This window comes from Oncorhynchus nerka, linkage group LG9b, assembly GCF_034236695.1.
Source record: "Oncorhynchus nerka isolate Pitt River linkage group LG9b, Oner_Uvic_2.0, whole genome shotgun sequence".
Classification (NCBI taxonomy): domain Eukaryota; kingdom Metazoa; phylum Chordata; class Actinopteri; order Salmoniformes; family Salmonidae; genus Oncorhynchus; species Oncorhynchus nerka.
Window position 1 is genome coordinate 31,288,479 of NC_088424.1, and position 27,838 is coordinate 31,316,316.

At 47.6% G+C, this 27,838-nt stretch overlaps 1 protein-coding gene across 2 annotated transcripts in view; it reads right to left on the reverse strand.

Moving 5' to 3' along the window:
* LOC115114608 (disabled homolog 1-like) overlaps positions 1–26,014 on the reverse strand; it is a 49,111-nt gene extending 23,097 nt beyond the window's left edge. For both annotated transcript variants that reach the window (XM_029643007.2, XM_029643006.2), the window contains exons 1-3: positions 25,774–26,014; positions 8,063–8,202; positions 4,377–4,475 (exon numbers count right to left, since the gene is read on the reverse strand). In XM_029643007.2, coding sequence (XP_029498867.1) covers positions 4,377–4,475; positions 8,063–8,202; positions 25,774–25,864 — 330 coding nt within the window. In that variant the 5' untranslated portion in view covers positions 25,865–26,014. The remainder of the gene's footprint in view (positions 1–4,376; positions 4,476–8,062; positions 8,203–25,773) is intronic.
* Positions 26,015–27,838: the final 1,824 nt, after the last annotated feature.

Sequence of the window (27,838 nt, forward strand, 5' to 3'; positions counted from 1 at the left end):
CTGGTGCCGATAGATTCTCCTTTCCCCCCGTGCACTCCCTAGATAGCCGGCCATTAGGGTCAGGGATGGTCAGGGAGACCACGGTCCCACTGGACATGGTGACGCAGGGGAATCATAGGGAGCGTATCAGTTTTTTTTTTATTATTGATTCGCCTGCGTTTCCAGTGGTGCTGGGGACTCCTGGCTGGCCCGGCACAATCCTAAAATTTCGTGGAAACAGGGGTTCTCCAGGGGTGGTCAGAGGAGTGTTCTGGAAGGTGTTTGGGAGTTTCCATCGGTGCTACGTCGGTGGAGAGTCCAGACCAGGGTTCCACGGTGTGCATTCCCCCGAGTATGCCGATTTGGCAATCGCTTTCAGTAAAGTGAAAGCGACTAAATTACCACCTTATCGACCGGGAAGGGATTGTACGATAGATCTCCAGGTAGACGCTGCGCTTCCCAAGAGTCACGTGTACCCGCTGTCCCAGGAGGAGACGTTGGCAATGGAGACATATGTCACGGAGTCGCTGGGACAGGGGTACATTCGCCCTCCATTTCACCCGTCTCCTCGAGTTTCTTTTTTGTGAGGAAAAAGGAGGGAGGTTTGCGTCCGTGTATTGATTATAGAGGTCTAAACGCCATCACAGTGGGGGTATAGTTACCCTCTACCTCTCATCGCTACGGCGGTGGAATCATTCCACGGAGCGCAGTTCTTCACAAAACTGGATCTCAGGAGCGCGTATAGTCTGGTGCGTATTCGGAAGGGAGACGAGTGGAAAACCGCATTTAGTACCACATCAGGCCACTATGAGTACCTCGTCATGCCGTATGGGTTAAAAAAATGCTCCAGCCGTTTTCAATCCTTTGTAGACGAGATTCTCAGGGACCTGTGCGGGCAGGGAGTGGTTGTTTATATCGATGACATTCTGATCTACTCGGCCACTTACACCGCGCATGTGTCTCTGGTGCGCAAGGTGCTTGGTAGACTGCTGGAGCATGACCTATACGTCAAGGCTGAGAAATGCGTGTTCTCTAAACGAGCCGTCTCTTTTCTGGGATATCGCATTTCCACCTCGGGGTAGTGATGGAGGGCAACCCCATTAGGGCCGTGCGTAATTGGCCGACTCCAACCACGGTAAAGGAGGTGCAGCGGTTTTGGGTTTTGCCAACTACTACCGGAGGTTTATCCGGGGTTTTGGCCAGATAGCGGCTCCCATTACCTCACTGCTGAAGGGGGCCCGGTGCGGTTGCAGTGGTCAGCAGAGGCGAACGGAGCGTTCAACAAGTTGAAGGCGCTGTTCACTGATGCGCCCGTGTTGGCGCATCCGGACCCCTCTCTAGCATTCATAGTGGAGGTGGACGCGTCCGAGGCTGGGGTGGGTGCCGTGGCTATCGCAGCGCTCGGGTACGCCACCAAAACTCCGCCCTGCGCTTTCTTCAAGGAAGCTCAGCCCAGCGGAGCGTAACTATGATGTGGGGACCGGGAGTTGCTAGCGGTGGTTAGAGCTCTGAAGGTGTGGAGACACTGGCTTGAGGGGGCTAAGCACCCTTTCTCATCTGGACCGACCACCAGAACCTGGAGTATATTCGGGCAGCTAGGAGACTTAACCCACGTCAGGCAAGGTGGGCCATATTCTTCACCCGGTTCCGGTTTACTTTGTCTTATAGACCGGGCTCCCAGAACGTAAAGGCTGACGCACTGTCCCGCCTTTACGACACGGAGGATGGGTCCACCGAACCTGCTCCCATCCTTCCCGCCTCAAAGCTGGTAGCACCAGTGGTATGGGAGGTGGACTCGGATATCGAGCGGGCGTTACGGGCTGAACCCGCTCCTCCTCAGTGTCCAGCGGGGCGAAGGTACGTGCCGCTTGGTGTTCGGGACAAGCTGATTCGGTGGGCTCATGTCCTACCCTCCTCGGGTCACCCTGGGGTGACGAGGACAGTGGGGAGCCTTCAGGGGAGGTATTGGTGGCCTACTTTGGCTAAGGACGTTAAGGGTTATGTCTCCTCCTGTTCAGTGTGCGCTCAGAGTAAGGCTCCTAGGCACCTTCCTAGAGGGAAGTTACAACCCCTCCCCGTTCCACAGCGGCCATGGTCACATCTGTCCATAGATTTCCTGACCGATCTTCCGCCGTCTCAGGGGAACACCACGGTTCTTGTGATTGTGGATCGGTTCTCTAAGTCCTGCCGTCTCCTCCCGTTGCCCGGTATCCCTACAGCCCTACAGACTGCGGAGGCGTTATTCACCCATGTCTTTCGGCACTACGGGGTGCCGGAGGACATCGTTTCTGATCGGGGCCCCCAATTCACGCCTCGGGTATGGAGAGCGTTCATGGAACGCTTGGGGGTCTCTGTCAGCCTGACCTCCGGTTATCACCCCGAGAGTAATGGGCAGGTGGAGAGAGTGAACCAGGAGGTGGGTAGGTTTCTGCGGTCGTATTGCCAGGATCGGCCAGGGGAGTGGGCACGCTACATTCCCTGGGCTGAAATGGCTCAGAACTCACTACGCCACTCCTCTACTAACGTGTCCCCTTTTCAGTGTGTGTTGGGGTACCAGCCGGTCCTGGCACCATGGCATCCGAGCCAGACCGAGGCTCCTGCGGTGGAGGAATGGGTACAGCGCTCCAAGGAGACCTGGAGGGCCGTCCAGGAATCTCTACAACAAGCGAGTGGACGGCAGAAGAGGAGTGCTGACCGCCACCGCAGTGAGGCCCCGTGTTTGTACCGGGGACAGGGTCTGGCTCTCGACCCGAAACCTACCTCTCCGCTTGCCCTGCCGGAAGCTGGGTCCGCAGTGTGTAGGGCCCTTTAAAGTCCTGAGGAGGATAAACGAGGTGTGTTATCGATTACAACTCCCTTCCTATTATCGTATTAACCCCTCGTTTCATGTGTCTCTCCTCAGGCCGGTGGTAGCTGGTCCCCTGCAGGACAGTGAGGTGCTGGAGGTCCCTCCCCCTCTGGACATCGAGGGGTCCCCGGCGTACACGATCCGGGCCATTCTGGACTCAAGACGCCGGGTGAGGGGCCTGCAGTACCTCGTGGACTGGGAGGGGTACGGCCCGGAGGAGAGGTGCTGGGTACCGGTGGGGGACATCTTGGATCCATCCATGTTGAGGGATTTCCATCGCCTCCATCCGGATCGCCCTGCACCTCGTCCTCCGGGGCGACCTCGAGGCCGGTGTCGGCGCGCTGCGGGAGCCGCGCGTCAGGGGGGGGGTACTGTCACGAGTGGCGCTCGGCGGTCGTCATCACCGGCCTATTAGCTGCCACTGATTGTCTTTCCTCCCCCTCCTTGTATGTTTATTGGTAGCACCTGTTTAGGTATGATTAGTTTGTCTTTATTAGACAGCCGGCCCGCCTGGTTGTTGTGCGGGATTATTTCAGTGTAACCTTCGGCTCTGTTGTAGAGGTACGTGTTAGTGCCTGGTCGTGACTTTTCCGTTGTACATTTTCATTCCCTGTGTTTGGGGTCGTTACTATTGTGAGTACCCTGTGGTGCGTTGGTGCAATTAAAGACGCACAGCATTGCACTCTCTGTCTCCTGCGTCTGACTCCACACCCACGACACCCGCAGCATTACATTCACAAACAAAATGACAGAGACGCTAGCGGTGATGAGGGTTAGGGATAGGACACACACACACACACACACACACACACACACACACACACACAATGGGGCAATGAGGGTTATTATATAGCTGTTGTTGATAAATGACAGGGTTGGCGGCAATTGACAGGTGGCACCACTATCCAACAAAAATCATCAAATATCAAACGATGAGGAGCGGGTCTATACAGTAACATTTATTGTATAGAGTAATTCATGATATTTTCCCCCTTTAATGACAGTTGAGGTGGAGCTATGGGGCAGTTAGACTAGCAGTTAGCAGTGATGATGATTAGAGTTGGAACTGTGGGCTAATTAACCTAGTGGATAGCGGTGATGAGCAGCCTCAGGATGGTGGGTTGGGGGAGGAGGAACCCCTCTATCATCCTGCAATGGAACAGCAGGCCTCTGGGCCCTGAGAGAGGAGGGTGGGAGGGAATGAAATGGAGGGGGAGGCAGATTGTCTCATAGCATGGAGGGGAGGAGGGGGGAGGAGGGGGAAGGGGACAACGTCACATCCCTCATATACACACTGTCATTACAGTAGACAGGTCTTTATCATCAGACATTAGCCACCATACAGCACGCCTAGACTGCTTCTGTTGTATTCCCTGTCATGTCAACTGCACCATATGCCAGGTAGGCACACAAGATGGCTGCCTTTCTTCTGCATGACTGTGATTAAACTTGTATTAGCCTCTGCCCTCTGGATGTCCTATAAGGTTCACAGCAGCTGGGGCTAGACATGTCTGCGCAGCTGCACTGTGGAGCCTCATCACTCACTCACCCCTGATCTCTCGTCGTAAATCTTGATCCCCCCGAAGGAGATGGTGAGGAAGACTCTCTGCTTGTGCTCTCCTTTGGAGCGCGCTGACGAAGCCATTCCCTGGAGGAGAGGAAGAGACACAGGGAGATGAAGGAAATACTCTCAGCGTGAAAGACAGCAGCGTGCCATCGACTCACGACTCAGGTAAGTATGACGGGGGAGGAGGAGGAGAGGGGAGGAAGAGGGTGACAGCTGTTATATGAGGTGCAATACGACAGAAGGCTCTTCAATGTTGCTCTTTTTGAACTTTCATTCTCTCAACACAGTTTCTCTTTTTCACCACTGAGTCTTTGTTGAGCTTTTAAGAGGCTGATTTATTAAGTAGGGTTCTGCTGCCTGCACCTTGTGACACAAGCTGCCAAACTTTCATGTAGCAACTTGAAGTTTCTCTGACTGAATGTTTTCTGCTGACCGACCGTAGCCTAACCTTCACCTCGCCGGGACACTTCTGTCATGTCTTGCTGCCTGAAGAACCATGGAGCCTTTAAAGTAGATTTTCCCATGGATCTCAGCTCCTTTTTCTTTCAACAAAAACAATTAACATTTCCAGCATGTTTCTCAGACTCAAATGGAGGCACGACCCTCCCTCACTAACGCAAGCCTGACATGTCTTTCATGTAAATAAGCTGTGTGAAAAGAGAAAAGAGGACAGAACGTCATTGTGAATGCTGAACACGTCTGACAACCCTGGAACCCCAGTCACATTGAAGAGGGTTGAGAGAGCGACCCCATACACAACCAGTACACTATATCCCCCTCTCCAGATCTGAGCTTCATCAATTAATACATAAACTTGGAAACCATCAACCCTCTGTTTGTTCTCCAGAGTGGGAAACAAAGAGCGATCGGCTGAATAGAGGAGAGAGAGGTGTCTACGGCTGTCGTCAATCCACAATCGACTTCTCCATTTGGTGGATTAAGTCCTCAAGCTTATAGAGGCAGCTCAATAGAGACCCCTTCCCCTCCTCTATTCCATCCCTCCATCGCCCTCCTCTATTCTATACCTCCACCCCCTCCTCTATTTCATCCATCCATCCAGCTCCTATATTTCATCCCTCCATCCCCCTCCTCTATTCCATCCCTCCATTACCCTCCTATATTTCATCCCTCCATCGCCCTCTTCTTTTTCATCCCTCTATCTCCCTCTTCTATTCCATCCCTCCATCTCCCTCTTCTATTCCATCCCTCGATCTCCCTCTTCTGTTCCATCCCTCCTCCCTCTTCTATTCCATCCCTCCATCCCCCTCTTCTATTTCATCCCTCTATCCCCTCTCCTATTCCATCCCTCCATCCCCTCTTCTATTTCATCCCTCCATCGCCCCCTCTATTCCATCCCTCTATCTCCCTCTTCTATTCCATCCCTCTATCCCCCTCTCTTCTGTTCCATCCCTCTATCCCCTCTTCTATTCCATCCCTCCATCACCCTCCTCTATTCCATCCCTCCATCTCCCTCTTCTATTCTATCCCTCCATCCCCCCTTCTATTTCATCCCTCCATCGCCCCCTCTATTCCATCCCTCTATCCCCTTCTATTCCATCCCTCTATCCCCTCCATTCCATCCCTCCATCTCCTCTTCTATTCCATCCCTCTATCCCCCTCTTCTATTTCATCCCTCCATCGCCCCCTATTCCATCCCTCTATCCCCCTCTTCTATTCCATCCCTCTATCCCCTCTTCTATTCCATCCCTCCATCCCCCTCTTCTATTCCATCCCTCCATCTCCCTCTTCTATTCCATCCCTCGATCTCCCTCTTCTATTCCATCCCTTCATCACCCTCGTCTATTCCATCCCTCCATCTCCCTCTTCTATTCCATCCCTCCATCCCCCTCTTCTATTTCATCCCTCCATCGCCCCCTCTATTCCATCCCTCTATCTCCCTCTTCTATTCCATCCCTCTATCCCCCTCTTCTATTTCATCCCTCCATCGCCCCCTCTATTCCATCCCTCTATCTCCCTCTTCTATTCCATCCCTCTATCCCCTCTTCTATTTCATCCCTCCATCGCCCCCTCTATTCCATCCCTCTATCCCCCTCTTCTATTCCATCCCTCCATCTCCCTCTTCTATTCCATCCCTCTATCCCCCTCTTCTATTTCATCCCTCCATCGCCCCCTCTATTCCATCCCTCTATCCCCTCTTCTATTCCATCCCTCTATCCCCTCTTCTATTCCATCCCTCCATCCCCTCTTCTATTCCATCCCTCCATCTCCTCTTCTATTCCATCCCTCGATCTCCCTCTTCTATTCCATCCCTTCATCACCCTCCTCTATTCCATCCCTCCATCTCCCTCTTCTATTCCATCCCTCCATCCCCCTTTCTATTTCATCCCTCCATCGCCCCCTCTATTCCATCCCTCTATCTCCCTCTTCTATTCCATCCCTCTATCCCCCTCTTCTATTTCATCCCTCCATCGCCCCCTCTATTCCATCCCTCTATCTCCTCTTCTATTCCATCCCTCTATCCCCCTCTTCTATTTCATCCCTCCATCGCCCCCTCTATTCCATCCCTCTATCCCTCTCTTCTATTCCATCCCTCCATCTCCCTCTTCTATTCCATCCCTCCATCTCCCTCTTCTATTCCATCCCTCCATCACCCTCCTCTATTCCATCCCTCCATCACCCTCCTCTATTCCATCCCTCCATCACCGTCCTCTATTCCATCCCTCTATCTCCCTCCTCTATTCCATCCCTCCATCTCCCTCCTCTATTCCATCCCTCCATCACCCCCCTCTATTCCATCCCTCTGTCTCCCTCTTCTATTCCATCCCTCTATCCAACCCTTCTGTTCCATCCCTCTATCTCCCTCCTCTATTCCATCCCTCCATCACCCTCCTCTATTCCATCCCTCCATCCCCCTCCTCTATTCCATCCCTCTATCCCCCTCTTCTATTCCATCCCTCTATCTCCCTCTTCTATTCCATCCCTCCACCCCCTCTTCTATTTCATCCCTCCGTCGCCCTCCTCTATATCATCCCTCTATCTCCCTCTTCTATTCCATCCCTCTATCCCCCTCTTCTGTTCCATCCCTCTATCACCCTCCTCTATTCCATCCCTCCATCACCCTCCTCTATTCCATCCCTCCACCCCCTCTTCTATTTCATCCCTCCGTCGCCCTCCTCTATATCATCCCTCTATCTCCCTCTTCTATTCCATCCCTCCATCTCCCTCCTCTATTCCATCCCTCCATCTCCCTCTTCTATTCCATCCCTCCATCACCCTCCTCTATTCCATCCCTCCGTCACCCTCCTCTATTCCATCCCTCTGTCCCCCTCTTCTGCCTGTCTATATAATATAATGCCTGTATTGACCTGAGAACATTGACTGTAACTGGCAGTGACTGCTGGATATGGGAGTCATAGGCAGGTCACTGTTCAAATGTCACAGCATGGATCTACAAAACTCCTGCTGTTGTGTTATTGGACATGTGGAGCAACTACATCTGATATGAGAAGATCAGAGCAGGAAATGGCTTTGCCTGCTGGCTGTACGGTAATGCTACTATGTCTCCAGCATGGTTGAAGAGACATAATAAAACCATCCATATTCTCTCATCTGGCTCCTGCAAAGACGCATCAATAGAGATGGCTGAATTCACTTCTTCTTCTACACCTGAATACCACCGACCTCTCCTCAGACACACACAGACATACCTTGAGCTTCATCATGGAGTCCTGGCACAGCTTGTCCCCGCGTGCCGCTGTCACCTCATCAGTCCCGATCAGCTTGGCCTTGTAGCGCACGCCATCACCACGGAAACGCTTAATCAGCCCCGTCTCAGTGCGGTCCTGACCTGCAGAGGGAGAGATAGAGATAGAGAGAGAGAGAGAGAGAGAGAGAGAGAGAGAGAGAGAGAGAGAGAGAGAGAGAGAGAGAGAGAAAGAGAGAGGGGAAGAGAGGATGGGAGAGAGGGAGAGGGAGAGAAAGAGAGAGGGAGAGAGGGGAAGAGAGGGAGGGAGAGAGGGAGATAGAGAGAGAGAGGTTTAAGAGGTGTGTGTGTGTGTGTGTGTGTGTGTGTGTGTGTGTGTGTGTGTGTGTGTGTGTGTGTGTGTGTGTGTGTGTGTGTGTGTGTGTGTGTGTGTGTGCGTGTGTGCGTGCGTGTCTGTATGCATGTGTGTGTGTAGGGAGGGGTACAGTATGTGGGAAAATACATATTTATGGGATATTAATATGAAATGTCTGAGGAGACAATTTGAGCATCATCCTTCATCACTGTCTCCCTGATAAAGGCTATGACGCCAAAACACATCAGCGGCTTTTTAGAATCTGTTCTATTGAACAACACGCCACTGCAATAAAGGCATTTTAATATCATGAAGAGTGCCTTGATCCTCCTTGATTTCTGAGTACTGCACACCTCTGTTCCCATGGGCACTGTTGGCTGTTGACAAACAGCATGAAAGGCTGCTATTGAGAGGAATCATCTCGGTCCAACGCACGCCCACAATCCCATAAGCCCCCCATGGTTGATGGATGGATGAGAAGATGGGGGAGGGAGGGAGGGAGGGAGGGAGGAAAAAGAAAGAAAGAAAGAAAGAAAGAAAGAAAGAAAGAAAGAAAGAAAGAGAGAGGTGGAGGGGGAGGGGGAGAGAGTTGGAAAGAGATGGAGAGAGGGAGTGTGAGTGAGGTGTGGACGATGGAGGACAGATCTACAGGCTCTTTTGGTATGTCTGGCCTCTCTCTCTGTCTGTCATCGTCCTCCCCCAGTCCCCCAGACACCTAACCATCGCCTTGACACTGACATTTTTCTCATTTTGTCTTCCTCCGCTGTCCGCCGGGTTTTGATTATGTTGGCCCAACCCCTCCACTTGTCTGTGTCTGTGAGTAACCTGTCTCTACATAACCTGGAGGTGGTTTGTCAGTATTAAGTGACTGTCTGCTGCTTACACACACACATAGTGGTATTTCAAATCAAGGTCGACGGCACCTTGGAGAGTTTAGCTGAGACTATTTCAGGCCCCGCTCTGCCTCACTATTCTAGGCCAAGAGACTATATACACCCTTCATCACATCAGTTTGCAGGGCATTTTAAACCGGCTGCATGGCTAAGCTCTGCGGAAGAGGAGCAGGACAGCCTTTAATATCCCTAACAAAAACCGTCAAGCCACAAACTAAGACCATATTACACCAAATGAGCTTATTCCACCGCTGAAAACAGATGCCATCCACATACTACATCTTACAGAAATGTCATTTGAGTTTCACGCATCGCTAAATATTTCAGTGAAATGTCTTGTCAGTGTTTCTATTCCCCAGGAAAATGAAATAGAAATTGGAAGGAAAAAAGCTCAATTAAGTTGCCCTGCGAATGAAGATGGCTCAGTTGAAACGTGGAGAGCCTGTCGTCGCCTTGGCTATGCACACTTGCTCACTAATTCAAGAGGGCTCAACTCTCTAAAGGGGGGAGAGGGTTTGAAGATGCTAAAGTCATTAAACTATCCAAGTACAGTAAGTGAATTCATGCTTGTTTCCTTGCTAGAGGAGAAGTCTAGATAAGGAGGCTCATGTAGACGGGTTAGCTGACAACGTCACGAAAACCATGTGAGTGCAGAAGTCAGCGCGTTGTGATTCTGGATGGCCAGGTTGCTAGCAAGAATGACACTGCCATGTGGGGAATCGTAAGTGGCTCATTTCATCTTGTTCTTGATACTATGTCTTGTTTTGAGGTGTTTTTGACTGATTTCATGGCCATGCTAATATGGCTAAAATTCACTAGCTAGCTAACCAACAACTGTAACAATATATTTGTATTGTGCAAATGTATTAATGGAGACGAAATATAGCTTTACATGTTGTCAACAATCTAAGCCAACCCTGTCTTTTTTGCCCCATAGTTGCGCAAGCGTTGGTTTTGTTGCTAAACAACCAACCCGCCTATAGTCACTGAGCATTGGAGATGAGACCTGCCCCATACAGTATCAGCTGACATGCATGTTCTTCAACAATTAGAGAGAAACTACATTACACATCCATTTTGTGCTGTTAATTTGCTGAAAACATCCCCATAGCACGATCCTGCCACCACCATGCTTCACCATAGGGATGGTGCCAGGTTTGTTGCCAGATATGTCACTTTCTTTCACTTTGTCATTATGGGGTATTGTGTGGGGATGGGTGAGAAAACAAATAAATGTTATCCAGGCTGTAACACAACAAAATGTGGAATAAGTCAAGGTGTATGAATACTTTCTGAAGGCACTGTATATCATCTTTCATCAAGTCTTAACAAAATATATTGTACTACTATAGTACTGTCTCGTCCAGTACTTCCATCCTCTGAGTCCCCTAATTAAATTGGTGCTTTACCTTGTACTGTATGCCAACTGTGTAATCACACTTGAGGAGAGATTTGGTGGATTTATGTAAAGAGCCACAAAAACCCCAAGCAGCCCTCCCTGCTTGGGAAATGCAAGTGTTGCTACAGCATCTAGAAACAGAGTCTAGATACAACACGATAATCCCTGCAGTATATGCCCAGGGTTCACATCACGGTGAGTGCACTACACTGTTGTTGGATTTGGGAACCAGCCGCTGTAGGGGATGGGGATGTTGTTTAAATGATGTTTCTAGCTTTCGGGAAAGAAGAGAGATATGACACACACTCTTGTCCCCTGGAGGAATCACTGCTCCCTAGTCAGTGTTTTTGAAGTCTCAGAGAGTTGAAATGTGCAAAGTAGCTTGCTAGGCTGGAGATACATCAAAGTATAGCAGCCACTGCTAGGACCCACTTTTTGTACTAGAGCGTGGGTGCAGTAGAGCGTGGGTGTAATAGAGCGTGGGTGTACTAGAGCGTGGGTGTACTAGAGCGTGGGTGTACTAGAGCGTGGGTGTAATAGAGCGTGGGTGTACTAGAGCGTGGGTGTACTAGAGCGTGGGTGTACTAGAGCGTGGGTGCAGTAGTGTAGTAGAGCGTACAAAAGATGGCACTGACGGAGAAGGCCGACATCTTAAGAGTTCTGACTTGCTATTTAGTGACATTTTTTTTGTTTCTTTTTTTGTACAGAAGTATACTGAACAAAATATAAACACGTAAAGTGTTGGTTCCATGTTTCATGAGCTGAAATAAAAGATCACAGAAATGTTCCATACGCACAAAAAGTTTAAATGTCTACCGACCGGTAGTACTTACGTCTGTAGCCATGAAGTGCCACGAAAAGGCTGGTCATGGCTCACATCAACACCATTATCCCTGAACCCCTAGACCCACCCTCAGGGGTGCGTGCTCAGTCCCCTCCTGTACTCCCTGTTCACTCATGACTGCACGGCCAGGGCCTCCTGCCATCCAGGACCTCTATACCAGGCGGTGTCAGAGGACGGCCCTAAAATTGTCAAAGACTCCAGATACCCTAAGCATAGACTGTTCTCTCTTCTACCGCATGGCAAGCGGTACCGGAACACCAAGTCTAGGTCCAAGAGGCTTCTAAACAGCTTCTACCCCCAAGCCATAAGACTCCTGAACATCTAATCAAATGGCTACCCAGACTATTTTTAATCTGACTTCAAGTCCAACACAGCTGTTCCTTTGTTCACACCGGACGTTATTCCTTTGTTTCATGGGCTACCAAACCGCTGCAGGTGTATATGCGATAAATGGGCTGGCATCCTGGTGAGACTGTGACGAAGAGAAAATCCACCGGCACTTCCCTCCGTTTTATTGGAAAATGTTCAGTCACTCGAGAATAAAATCATTCAAGAGTCTCCTATCAGAGAGACTTGAAAAACTGCAATATTATATGCATTTCAGAAAGTTGGCTGGCTCAATCTATGAACATAGAACTCAGTGGTACGATCGGACAGCATCAGCCTCAGATAAGTCCAAAGGGGAGGGGAGTGCCTCTTCATAAACACCAACTGTTGCGCTGCTTCCAGTGTGAAGGAAAACGAGAGCTTTATCCATACAGAATATCTCACTATAAGCTGCAGACATGTTTACCTACCAAGAGAGTTCTCATCCATAATTATCAAAGCTGTCTACATCCCACCACAATCCCACATCACTTTGGCACTCAAAAACCTTCATGGGACCATGGGTGGAGTCTTGTAGGCAACAACACCTCTGCCACACTGAACCTCAACATGCGGGCCCCTCACGGGTGGGTACTTAGTCCCTGTACTCCCTGTTCACCCACGACTGCGTGGCTATGCATGACTTCAACACCATCATCAAGTTTGCTGATGACACGACGGTGGTAGCCCTGATCACCAACGGCGATTAGACAGCCTACAGGGAGGAGGTCAGAGACTTGGCAGTGTGGTGCCAGGACAACATCTTTGACTTAAATCGGCTTCGAAAATCTGTCAAGACTAGAAAATGGCTGTCAAACAATGATCAACAACCAACGAGACAGAGCTTGAATAATAATAAGAAATTATAATGTGCAAATATTTAACAATCCAGATGTGCAAAGCTCTTAGAGACTTACACAGAATTATTCACAGCTGTAATCACTGCCAAAGGGTATTGTAGCATGTATTGACTCAGGGGGTGGAATAATGATCTAATTAAGATATACTGGTATTTTACAAATGTTCACCTTTTTACATTTACAGTATTTTGTGTAGATCGTTGACAAAAAAAGACAATGAAATCTATTTGAATCCCACCTTGTAACACAACAACATGTGGAATAAGTCAGGGGTGTGAAACCTTTCTGAAGGCACTGTATGCACACTATATACACACTCACACACACACGCACAAACAATACACTCACACTCACACAAAACCCAAACACATAATACATAACACATAACACACACACGCAAACGACACAACACACACACACACTATATACACACTCACACAAACAATACACTCACACTCTCACACAAAACCCAAACACATAACACACACACGCAAACGACACAACACACACACACACACATACACACACACACACATATACTGTACACACACACATACACTACATGACCAAAAGTATGTGGATACCTGCTCGTCGAACATTTCATGTCAAAAATGATGGGCATTGGTCCCCCCTTTGCTGCTATTCTTTTTTATTTGTATAATGTACAATGTAATGTTTTGATTTCACCTTTATTTAACCAGGTAGGCCAGTTGAGAACACCTTTATTTAACCAGGTAGGCCAGTTGAGAACACCTTTATTTAACCAGGTAGGCCAGTTGAGAACACCTTTATTTAACCAGGTAGGCCAGTTGAGAACACCTTTATTTAACCAGGTAGGCCAGTTGAGAACACCTTTATTTAACCAGGTAGGCCAGTTGAGAACACCTTTATTTAACCAGGTAGGCCAGTTGAGAACACCTTTATTTAACCAGGTAGGCCAGTTGAGAACACCTTTATTTAACCAGGTAGGCCAGTTGAGAACACCTTTATTTAACCAGGTAGGCCAGTTGAGAACACCTTTATTTAACCAGGTAGGCCAGTTGAGAACACCTTTATTTAACCAGGTAGGCCAGTTGAGAACACCTTTATTTAACCAGGTAGGCCAGTTGAGAACACCTTTATTTAACCAGGTAGGCCAGTTGAGAACACCTTTATTTAACCAGGTAGGCCAGTTGAGAACAAGTTCTCATTTACAATTGCGACCTGGCCAAGATAAAGCAAAGCAGTGCGACACAAACAACACAGAGTTGCACATGGGATAAACAAACGTAGAGTCAATAACACAATAGAAAAATCTATATACCGTGTGTGCAAATGTAGTAAGATTAGGGAGGTAAGGCAATAAATAGGCCATAGTGGTGAAATAATTACAATTTACCATTAACACTGGAGTGATAGATGTGCAGAAGATAAACGTGCAAGTAGAGATACTGGGGTGCAAAGGAACAAAAAATGTATAACAATATGGGGATGAGGTAGTTGGGTAGGCTATTTACAGATGGGCTGTGTACAGGTGCAATGGTCGGTAAGCTGCTGTGACAGCTGATGCTTAAAGTTAGTGAGGGAGATATAGACTGCAGCTGTATAGACTCCAGCAGACTGCAGTTCGTTTCAGCCACTGGCAGCAGAGAACTGGAAGGAAAGGCGGCCAAAGGAGGCTTTGGGAATGATCAGCGAAATATATCTGCTAGAGCGCATGCTACGGGTGGGTGCTGCTATGGTGACCAATGAGCTGAGATAAGTCGGGGCTTTACCTAGCAAAGACTTATAGATGACCTAGAGCCAGTGGGTTTGGCAACGAATATGAAGGGAGGGCCAGGCAACGAGAGCATACAGGTCGCAGTGGTGGGTGGTATATGGGGCTTTGGTGACAAAACGGATGGCACTGTGATAGACTACATCCAATTTGCTGAGTAGAGTGCTGGAGGCTATTTCGTAATTGGCAGCGCCGAAGTCAAGGATTTGTAGGATAGTCAGTTTTATGAGGGTATGTTTGTCAGTATGAGCGAAGGATGCTTTGTTGCGAAATAGGAAGTCGATTCTAGATTTAATTTTGGATTGGAGATGCTTAATGTGAGTCTGGAAGGAGAGTTACAGTCCAACCAGACACCTAGGTATTTGTAGTTGTCCACATATTCTAAGTCAGAACCGTTCAGAGTAGTGATGCTAGACGGGCGGAAGGGTGCGGGCAGCGATCGGTTGAAGAGCATGCATTTAGTTTTACTTGCATTTAAGAGCAGTTGGAGGCCACGGAAGGAGTGTTGTATGGCATTGAAGCTCGTCTGGAGGTTTGTTAATTTAACACAATGTCTAAAGAAGGGCCAGAAGTATACAGAATGGTGTCATCTGCGTAGAGGTGGATCAGAGAATCACCAGCAGCAAGAGCGACATAATTGATGTATACAGAGAAAAGAGTCGGCCCGAGAACTGAACCCTGTGTCACCCCCATCCGGACAACAAGTCCTCCGATTTGACACACTAAACTCTGAGAAGTAGTTGGTGAACCAGGCGAGGCAGTCATTTGAGAACCAAGGCTGTTGAGTCTGCCGATAAGAATGTGGTGATTGACAGAGTCAAAACCCATGGCCAGGTCGATGAAGACGGCTGCACAGTGTTGTCTTTTATCGATGGCGGTTATGATATTGTTTAGGACCTTGAGCATGGCTGAGGTGCACCCATGACCAGCTTGGAAACCAGATTGCATAGCAGAGAAGATACGGTGGGATTCGAAATGGTCGGTGATCTGTTTGTTAACTTGGCTTTCGAAGACTTTAGAAAGGCAGGGTAGGATAGATATAGGTCTGTAACAGTTTGGGTGTAGAGTGTCTCCCCCTTTGAAGAGGGGGATGACCGCGGCAGCTTTCATCTTTGGGGATCTCAGACAATATGAAAGAGAGGTTGAACAGGCTAGTAATAGTGGTCGCAACAATTGCGGCAGATCATTTTAGAGAGGGTCTAGATTGTCTAGCCCAGCTGATTTGTAGGGGTCCAGATTTTGCAGCTCTTTCAGAACATCAGCTATCTGGATTTGGGTGAAGGAGAGGTGGGGAGGCTTGGGCAAGTTGCTGTGGGGGGTGCAGAGCTGTTGACCGAGGTAGGGGTAGCCAGGTGGAAAGCATGGCCAGCCATAGAAAAATGCTTATTGAAATTCTCAATTATCGTAGATTTATCGGTGGTGACAGTGTTTCCTAGCCTCAGTGCAGTGGGCAGCTGGGAGGAGGTGCTCTTATTCTCCATGGGCTTTACATTGTCCCAGAACTTTTTGAAGTTTGTGCTACAGGATGCACATTTCAGTTTGAAAAAGCTAGCCTTTGCTTTCTTAGCTGCCTGCGTATATTAGTTCCTAACTTCCCTGAGAAGTTGCTTATCGCAGGAGCTATTCGATGCTAATGCAGTGCGCCACAGGATGTTTTTGTGCTGGTCAAGGGCAGTCAAGTCTGGAGTAGAAGCTCAAACTGCTTGGGCACAGACCTGGGTAGCATGACAGAACTCTGCAGACTATCTCTGCAGTAGATTGCAACTCCGCCCCCCTTTGGCAGTTCTATGTTGGTGGAAAATGTTGTATTTGGGGATGGAAATTTCAGAATTTTTGGTGGCCTTCCTAAGCCAGGATTCAGACATCAGGGTTGGTGGAGTGTGCTAAAACAGTGAATAAAATAAATTTAGGGAGGAGGCTTCTGATGTTAACATGCATGAAACCAAGGCTTTTACGGTTACAGAAGTCAACAAATAAGAGCGCCTGGGAAATAGGAGTATAAGTTGGGGCTAAAGAGCCTGGGTTAACCTCTACATCACCAGAGGAATAGAGGAGGAGTAGGATGAAGGTACGGCTAAAGGCTATAAGAACTGGTCGTCTAGTGCATTGGGAACAGATAATAAAAGGAGCCGATTTCTGGGTGTGGTAGAATAGATTAAGGGCATAATGCACAGACAATGGTTTGGTAGGATGTGAGTACAGTGGAGGTAAACCTAGGCGTTGAGTGACGATGAGAGAGGTTTCTTCTCTGGAAGCACCAGTTAAGCCAGGTGAGGTCTCCGCATGCGTGTGGGGTGGGACAAAAGAGCTATCTAAGGCATGTTAAGCGGGACTGAGGGCTCTACAGTGAAATAAAACAATTAGAACTAGCCAAGACAGCAGTAGACAAGGCATATTGACATTAGAGAGAGGCATAAAGCAATCACAGGTGTTGATCAGGAGAGCTAAGACAACAACGGGTAAATGGCGATGAATGTGCAGAGCGGGTCAGTTAGGTACATACAGGGCCTGAGTTTGAGGCTGATGCCGACAGGTAAACAAAATGAGGTACTGTGTTATTGAAACAGTCCAGGGGGCATCAGCTGTGTAGCCGAGTGATCATAGGGTCAAAAGAGCAGAGTCATGGTGTCGTTCGTCAGTCACTACTACTCTAGGCGAGCAGGGGACACAGCGTTCCAAAAAGCTAGCGGGCTCGGGGCTAGTAGATGGTTCTTCGGCGACATCGTAACAGAATATCCTGTTGAGACCACATTGGGCGATCACGTCGGGAGTCCAGTCGTGATGGATCGGCGGGGCTCCTTGACGACAATAAAGGGTCCAGGACAATTTGCAAACGAGGTATTGTAGCCCTAGAATTAGCTGGCATATGGGCCTAGCTCGAGGCTAGCTCAAGGATAGCTGGTGCTTCTTTGGGGACAGAGGCGTTAGCTAACAGTAGCCACTCATTTGCAGCTAGCTAGCTGCGATGATCCGGTGTAATTAACCGCAGCGGCAGGAATCCGATGATGAGAGAAGCAGTCCAATATGCTCTGGGTTGATATCGAGCTGTGCAGACTGGCAGGTATTATTCGAGTTAAGGCTGGCTGGTGACCGAGAAAAAGGTGAAGACCGCTAGCCGTGGCTAACAAAGACTAGTAGCTAGTTAGCTGGCTAGCTCCTGATGGAAGTTCCAGTTATAAGGACAAAAAATAGGGTGAGGCGGGTTGCAGCAAAATATATTTAGTTCATAGAAAAGTGAGATTAAGATATATATGAAAAAGACCGGCTATTTACATGGGATAAGACACAGGATAAGACAGAGACAAACACACACGTCCGACTGCTACGCCATCTTGGAACCTATGACAGCTTCCACTCTTCTGGGAAGGCTTTCCACTAGATGTTGGAATATTGCTGCGGGGACTTGTTTCCATTCAGCCACAAGAGCATTAGTGAGGTCGGGCACTGATGTTGAGCGATTACGCCTGGCTCACAGTCGGGGGTTCAATTCATCCCAAAGATGTTCAATGGGGTTGAGGTCAGGGCTTTGTGAAGGCCAGTTCAAGTTCTTCCACAACAATCTTGATAAACCATATCTGTATGGACCTCACTTTGTGCATGGGGGCATTGTCATGCTGAAACAGGAAAGGGACTTCCCCAAACTGTTGCAACAAAGTTGGAAGCACAGAATCACCTAGAATGTCATTGTATGGTGTAGAGGGCCCTTCACTGGAACTAAGGTGCCTGGCTCGAACCAAGAAAAACAGCCCCAGACCGTTATTCCTCCTCCACCAAACTTTACAGTCGGCACTATGCATTCAGGCAGGTAGCGTTCTCCTGGCATCCGCCAAACACAGATTAAGCTGTTAACTGCCAGATGGTGAAGTGTGATCCATCACTCCAGAGAACGTATTACCACTGCTCCAGAGTCCAATGGCGGCTAGCTTTACAGTACTCCAGCCGACACTTGGTATTGCGCATGGTAATCACAGGCTTGTGTGTGGCTGCTTGGCCATGGAGACCCATTTCATGAAGCTCCCGACGAACAGTTCTTCTGCTGACATTTCTTACAGAAGCAGTTTTGAACGCTGTAGTGAGTGTTGCAACTGAGGGCAGAGGATTTTGTCGCTTTACGCGCTTCAGCACTCGGCGTTCCTGTTCTGTGAGCTTGTGTGGCCTACCACTTCACAGTTTAGCTGTTGTTGCTCCTAGACGTTTCCACTTCACAATAAGAGCACTTACAGTTGACTGGGGCAGCTCGAGCTGAGCAGAAATTTGACGAACTGTTGGAAAGGTGCATCCTAAGACGGTGCCACGTTGAAAGTCATTGAGCTCTTCAGTAAGGCCATTCTACTACCAATGTTTTGTCTATGGAGATTGCATGGCTGTGTTCTTGATTTTATACACCTGTCAGCAATGAGTGTGTCTGAAATTCAGTCATTTGAAGGGGTGTGCACATAGTTTTGTATATATAGTGTACACACACACACACACTCATATGCTGCTGCTACTCTGTTCTTTATTCTTACTCGTTTTATTATTATTATCTATCCTGATTTCTAGTCACTTTACCCTGCCTTCATTTACATACAGTATCTACCTCAAATACCTCATACCTCTGCACATTGATCTGGTACTGGTACTCCCTGTATATAGTTCCACATGGATCTGATACCAGATCCCTGTATATAGCTCCACATTGATCTGATATCAGATCCCTGTATATAGCTCCACATTGATCTGATACCAGATCCCTGTATATAGTTCCACATTGATCTGATACCAGATCCCTGTATATAGCTCCACATTGATCTGATACCAGATCCCTGTATATAGCTCCACATTGATCTGATACCAGATCCCTGTATATAGCTCCACATTGATCTGATACCAGATCCCTGTATATAGTTCCACATTGATCTGATACCAGATCCCTGTATATAGCTCCACATTGATCTGATACCAGATCCCTGTATATAGCTCCACATTGATCTGATACCAGATCCCTGTATATAGTTCCACATTGATCTGATACCAGATCCCTGTATATAGTTCCACATTGATCTGATACCAGATCCCTGTATATAGTTCCACATTGATCTGATACCAGATCCCTGTATATAGTTCCACATTGATCTGATACCAGATCCCTGTATATAGCTCCACATTGATCTGATACCAGATCCCTGTATATAGCTCCACATTGATCTGATACCAGATCCCTGTATATAGTTCCACATGGATCTGATACCAGATCCCTGTATATAGCTCCACATTGATCTGATACCAGATCCCTGTATATAGCTCCACATTGATCTGATACCAGATCCCTGTATATAGCTCCACATTGATCTGATACCAGATCCCTGTATATAGTTCCACATTGATCTGATACCAGATCCCTGTATATAGCTCCACATTGATCTGATACCAGATCCCTGTATATAGTTCCACATTGATCTGATACCAGATCCCTGTATATAGTTCCACATTGATCTGATACCAGATCCCTGTATATAGCTCCACATTGATCTGATACCAGATCCCTGTATATAGTTCCACATTGATCTGATACCAGATCCCTGTATATAGCTCCACATTGATCTGATACCAGATCCCTGTATATAGCTCCACATTGATCTGATACCAGATCCCTGTATATAGCTCCACATTGATCTGATACCAGATCCCTGTATATAGCTCCACATTGATCTGATACCAGATCCCTGTATATAGTTCCACATTGATCTGATACCAGATCCCTGTATATAGCTCCACATTGATCTGATACCAGATCCCTGTATATAGCTCCACATTGATCTGGTACTGGTACTCCCTGTATATAGTTCCACATTAATCTGATACCAGATCCCTGTATATAGTTCCATTGTTGTGTATTTTATTCCACTTGTCTACTATTTATCTTTTTTAAAACTGCATTGTTGAGGAAGGCTCAAAAGCAAGCATTTCACACCCATTGTATTGGACGCATGTAACAAATACATTTAGATTTGTTTGATTTGTGGGTGTAGTAGAGCGTGGGTGCAGTAGTGTAACTGGTTTCTGGATCAATTCAGACTAAAGCACTCCAATTACCCACCTGAGACGAAAATACCTCAGCCTATTGAGAGAACCATACTAGTTACGGAGTGGAGTCAATGGACTAGCTGGCTGTGAGAAGATAGTGTCTGTGCCCCCCGCCTCAGTTAAATGGGGACGAGGAAAGGACAGATGGCAGGATGGCACCAGATGGAGAGTCATACGTGGCCCTCCAGATACGAGTAGTTGGCAACTGCAACATTGGTTCGGGAGCCCAGCATCCAATAAAGATGAACCTTTGAACGTTACGAGGATGTTACCCATCTATTTGTGCATCATTGTCTATTGATAATATGAATGCATACATGTGCAATTTGAATGTGTCACTTTGTCAGTGTGTTCATTCACAACTCCGCTTTAGCCAGTTATTCTTACAGAAGTTCTCCTGTTCTATCTTCTTCTGGTCTGCTGGGGCTAAGAAGCAGCATAAAATATGAAGGCCTGAATAGAGTAAACTAGAGTATAGCAGAGTAGAGTAGAGTAGAGTAAACTAGAGTAGAGCAGAGCAGAGTAGAGTAAACTAGAATAGAGTAGAGTAGAGCAGAGTAGAGTAGAGTAAACTAGAGTAGAGTAGAGCAGAGTAGAGTAGAGTAAACTAGAGTAGAGTAGAGCAGAGCAGAGTAGAGTAAACTACAGTAGAGTAGAGTAAACTACAGTAGAGTAAACTAGGGTAGAGTAAACTACAGTAGAGTAGAGTAAACTAGGGTAGAGCAGAGTAGAGTAGAGTAAACTAGAGTATTGTAAACTACAGTAGAGTAAACTACAGTAAAGTAGAGTAAACTAGAGTAGAGTAGAGTAGAGTAAACTACAGTAGAGTAGAGTAAACTACAGTAGAGTAGAGTAGACTAGGGTAGAGCAGAGTAGAGTAGAGTAAACTAGAGTAGAGTAAACTACAGTAGAGTAGAGTAAATTAGAGTAGAGTAGAGTAGAGTAAACTAGAGTAGAGTAAACTACAGTAGAGTAGAGTAAACTAGAGTAGAGTAGAGTAGAGCAGAGCAGAGCAGAGTAGAGTAGAGTAGAGTAAACTACAGTAGAGTATAGAAGAGTAGAGTCAAGTACACTAGAGCAGAGTAGAGCAGAGTAGAGTAGGACAAATCTGTCTGCACCATCTGCCTCCTCATTCCTTGCCTACCTTTCCATCCCCTGCGTGTGTGGATGAAGTAACATTCACAAGCCTCAGCACACACACACTTTTACTAAACATCAGCACACATTACTGGATTCCATGGACATAGACTGGGAAGTAGGATACACTTAGCTCTGTTCCAGGGTGTTTGTGGACCTTTATTGAAGGCTCAGCGTTAGCAAGACACACTAATGCCCTGGACCAGAGCTAGTTAAACCAATTAGGTACTGTGCACATCATCAAAACAGTCACATTACATTGATCACATTGATCACATCACAGTTACACACAACCATTGAAAAAAGTATGAAAAATGTATGAAAAATGTGTGAAAATATATGCACTCACTACGATAAGAAATTTTGGATAGGAGTGTCTGCTAAATGTATTGATGTGCTTTGGCTGGGTTGTGATGATCAGGTGACTCTTTAGCAGGGGTAAATGACAGAATCATTACAGAAATTATTACAAAAGTATGATCTGAGGTGTCATGCCTATTGAAACTGAGGGGGCATGTGCCCCCAATTTTATATTTTTTCAATATAACAATTTAGAAGATAGATTCTATTATTGATTAAATATATAAAATATATTTCATTTCACTGCCTTCTCAATAAACATGTCGATGCGTGACACCTCTGAGTAGCCTATGATGGCATAGTGGGACTTCCGATGATAAACTGGTTAATAACTAGAGGGAGTTTAAAGTGTCCCCATTACCTAATTGTGATTGGAAGAGAAGATGAAGTCGAGCTAAAATGTACGGGGTCATAATGATGTTTAAATCTAGGGCATCTTTCAACTCTGCCATTGCAATACTTACTGACTGTAGATATATGCAGAGGCTTTTTTTCCCTTCTTTTGACGAATTGAATTTTTTTGTTGCACAGATTACAGTTGACAAGCCACAGTTGCTATGGAGATAGAGTGAAGTCACGCATGTGAAGCAATTCCATCGATGGGCAGAGGGGAGGCTTGCCTTTACCTTCACAGGCAGGAAGACACACACACTGCAGTAAGGGTTGGATTTTCTAACATCTGGTCTGGCTAGAGAACACCATGGATCAAATCTCTCAGACAAAAAGGCTCAAATATAAAAGGCTAAAAGGATTTGTCCTTATTATAGATGGGTGGCACCTCTTTTCATTTATAAGTATATTACATATTTTATTTTTTATTGGGAGATATCACAGGAAAAATTAAGCACAATGAGAGAAATAGCCACATTTCCTCTGAAAACACACTTATATTAAACTACTTTATAATCTGCCCACCCACCTAGACAAACAAGTACAGGCTTTGTCTAAAGCTCTGCCATCCATCCATCCATCCACCCATCCATCCATCCATCCATCCATCCATCCATCCATCCATCCATCCATCCATCCATCCATCCATCCATCCATCCATCCATCCATCCATCCATCCATCCATCCATCCATCCATCCATCCATCCATCCATCCATCCATCCACTCATCCAGCCACCTACCCACCCTACCCAGCCACCTACCCAGCCACCTGCCCATCCATCCATCCATCCATCCATCCATCCATCCATCCATCCATCCATCCATCCATCCATCCATCCATCCATCCATCCATCCATCCATCCATCCATCCATCCATCCATCCATCCATCAGTACATCTATCCACTCATCCAGCCACCTACCCACCCTACCCAGCCACCTACCCACCCTACCCAGCCACCTACCCAGCCACCTACCCACCCACCCACCCACCGATCCATGCATCCATCCACCCACCCACCTACCCACCCACCGATCCATCCACTCATCCAACCCCTACCCACCCACCAATCCACCAATCCACCAATCCACCAATCCACCAATCCACCAATCCACCCACCCACCAACCCACCCACCCACCCACCCACCCACCAATCCATACATCCATCAAACCATCCATCCATCCGTCCATCCATCCACTCATCCAGCCACCTACCCACACACCCACCCACCCACCCACCCACCCATCCATCCATCCATCCATCCATCCACTCATCCAGCCACCTACCCACCCACCGATCCATGCATCCACCCGACCACCCATCCATCCACCCGTCCATCCATCCATCCATCCATCCGTCCATCCATCCACTCATCCAATCACCTACCCACCCACCGATCCATGCATCCACCCACCCACCCATCCATCCATCCAACCAACCATCCAACCAACCATCCAACCACCCACCCACACATCCATCCATCCACCCACCCAACCGCCCACCCACCCACCCATCCATCCATCCATCAACCATCCATCCTGCCAATACACCTTGAGAGGGTCCTTCACACAGCCCAGTCAGTCACCTATCTGAGCCCAGGGCTGTATGACGGTGTGCATCAAACTCCATTACCATTACTATGAATCTAAAGGGCATCTCCAGTGATAGCTTCAACGGCCCGCAAGCAGCAGCACATCTGATTAACATGCTAAAGCCTGCCCTGATAACATGCTCTGATAGCCTGTCCATTCTCTCCCCACCAGTGGCCCATCGCGTCGCATCGCATGGCCATGTGTGTAATAAGCCTACCTCTCTCTTCCCTCCTCCACTTAACTCAAATCGATAGGCTCTCCACCAGCCCGACCATTTATCTGGTGTGATCTGACAGACAGATCCAGTAAAACGGCCCCAGAGGACCTGGCCCCAGAGCCCTGCTGCTGCTGCTTCTGTTCTAGGAGAAGGCATATTTACTGTACCACTGGAGTGGCTTTATTCATGGACGCAGAGATGGCAAGAGGGAGGGAGGGAGTGAGGAGGGATGAAAGGAGAGCAGGACAGGGAGCGAGTGAGAGAGAAGCAAGCATAATACATTTTTCTTCCTCTCTCTACTTCTCTCCCTCAACTCTCTCTTTATTCCCTCTCAGCCAATTCAATCCCATTTCAATCTCACCGCGATCATTCCGAGGCTGCCTTGGCCTATTACATCACTTATGGTGTTCATCAAAGTTCCCCTGTCCACGACACCTAAATCATGACACTACCACCCCCCTGGCTACAGCCAATAGCTGCTCTAGATCTGCTGCATCTGGATGAGTCTCTGGGTGGAGCAGGCCAGCTCTGGAGTCTCTCTCTCTCTCTCTCTCTCTCTCTCTCTCAATTCAATTCAATTCAATTCAAGGGCTTTATTGGCATGGGAAACATGTGTTAACATTGCCAAAGCAAGTGAGGTAGATAATATATAAAATGAATATATAAAGTGAAATAAACAATAAAAATTAACAGTATGTGTATTACACATACAGAAGTTTCAAAACAGTAAATACATTACAAATGTCATATTATATATATACAGTGTTTTAACAATGTACAAATGGTTAAAGGACACAAGATAAAATAAATAAGCATAAATATGGGTTGTATTTACAATGGTGTTTGTTCTTCACTGGTTGCCCTTTTCTCTTGGCAACAGGTCACAAATCTTGCTGCTGTGATGGCACCACTGTGGAATTTCACCCAGTAGATATGGGAGTTTATCAAAATTGGATTTGTTTTCGAATTCTTTGGGGATCTGTGTAATCTGAGGGAAATATGTCTCTCTAATATGGTCATACATTGGGCAGGAGTTTAGGAAGTGCAGCTCAGTTCCCCCCCCCCCTCTCTCTCTCTCTATCTCTCTCTTTCTCTCTCTCTCTGTGACTGAAGGCTGACTGAAGGTTTCTCTGATTGGAGGAATGACATTTATTCACGTCTACAATGACTCACTATTAATACAGTGTACATTTCGTCTCTGTGCTTTGTGTGGGTTGCTGTAACATGTATGTACAGTTTTTACCATACCTTCCCATCTGGTGTGTGGGTGGGTTAGAATGCAATAGAATATAAAAACTCAATTTGTACCTTCCCTTTGTATGTGTGTGTACGCGTTTGCATGTGGGTGTATTCATGCAAAACCAATGGCATGTGTGAGCCACTGCGAGTGTGTGTGTATGTGTGTGTGTGTGTGTGTGGGGGGGTGCATAGCATACATTACATCCATGTATTTAATGTGTTTGCATCTAGATGTATTACCTTTAGTCCTCCTGGACTCCCGTCTCAGAGTGCTGGTTTTGACACCTGCTTGGAGCTCCGAGCTGGCTGACTCTCCTCCGGCTGATGACATCCTCCTGGGTCCTTCCTCCTCACAGCAGATCCACCATGGGGTTATCACTCCTCTGCTGCTTCCTGTGGACTAATCCCCTATCCCCTACTCCAGGATGGTTATCACACACACCCTACCTCCTTTGGACTGCCCACAACCCAACTGTCCCCTACCCCCTGTCCCCTACCCCCTGTCCCCTACTCCAGGTCTAGGACAGAGCCACTACTCCCTCTACTCCAGGTCTAGGACAGAGCCACTACTCCCTCTGCTCCAGGTCTAGGACAGAGCCACTACTCCCTCTACTCCAGGTCTAGGACAGAGCCACTACTCCTCTCTCCAGGTCTCAGAGCCACTACTCCCTCTGGGTCTAGGACAGAGCCACTACTCCCTCTGTTCCAGGTCTAGGACAGAGCCACTACTCCCTCTGCTCCAGGTCTAGGACAGAGCCACTACTCCCTCTACGCCAGGTCTAGGACAGAGCCACTACTCCCTCTACTCCAGGTCTAGGACAGAGCCACTACTCCCTCTGCTCCAGGTCTAGGACAGAGCCACTACTCCCTCTGCTCCAGGTCTAGGACAGAGCCACTACTCCCTCTGCTCCAGGTCTAGGACAGAGCCACTACTCCCTCTGTTCCAGGTCTAGGACAGAGCCACTACTCCCTCTGCTCCAGGTCTAGGACAGAGCCACTACTCCCTCTACGCCAGGTCTAGGACAGAGCCACTACTCCCTCTACTCCAGGTCTAGGACAGAGCCACTACTCCCTCTGCTCCAGGTCTAGGACAGAGCCACTACTCCCTCTGCTCCAGGTCTAGGACAGAGCCACTACTCCCTCTGTTCCAGGTCTAGGACAGAGCCACTACTCCCTCTGCTCCAGGTCTAGGACAGAGCCTTTACTCCCTCTGTTCCAGGTCTAGGACAGAGCCTTTACTCCCCCTACTCCAGGTCTAGGACAGAGCCACTACTCCCTCTGCTCCAGGTCTAGAACAGAGCCTTTACTCCCCCTACTCCAGGTCTAGGACAGAGTTTTCCTCCAAGTCCATGGTGATGGTGAGAAGCCTGGTGTTATTCCTCTTTGGTGAAGAGATCCAGGGGTTCAGATCTCCTTCAATTTGGACCCATCCTGGTAGAGCTGATGACAGGTAGATGTTGTAGCGGTCCTTCTGCTTCAGACTAGTTCTAACATGGTGGCTAGATGTTCCTCAAATTAGGTCAAGTATTACATGGTCCCTCTATTGCTCTTTAGTGCAGATCCCACTTAGTGATTGGTGAATTCCTCCTTCCAAAGAGAACACATGGGTTGTTGTTGTAGTACTGTATTATTCTTTAGTTCATGTTGAGTACTGGTATTCCTCTTTGGTTGGACACTTCAGAGACTGTCCTTCTGTTGTACATCTCTGTCCCTCCCTCCATTAGCACTGGAAGAGACAGGGAAGACATTTAGCCTTAGCTAATGACAGTGTGTGTGTGTGTCTGTGTGCGTGTCCGTGTGTGTGTGTGAAATTAGCCACTGGTAATTAACATGACAAACACATTCCAGCATTAGTCCTTATTACATTAATTAAAGCATGAGAACGACAGATATTAATTCAACGCTCAACTGTGTAGTCTCGTCTCGCTGTCACATGTTTGTTTCCATCTAGATCACCAAGGTTATTTCTGTGTTTAAAAGGTACAATCTGGGATTTCATGGTCCTGTTTCATGGTCATTTGAACTTTTGATATTTACCAAAACAAGTGGTAGGCTGGCGTTTTCCTTAAAAAAACTAATCCCAGATAGCTGTAAGCAAACAACATTACCAAGTTATACACCCCATACATGGTCAGTGTTTCCTGTAATTTGCTCTCTATTACAGAAGGAAGAACAGGAAGCAGACTTTCTGGAGGAGAACTGTGGAGAGAGAGAATGTTGGCATGGGAGCGTTGAATTGGAACACACACAAACACACACAAGTGCGCACACACACACACACGCAGAGACACACACACAGCCTCAC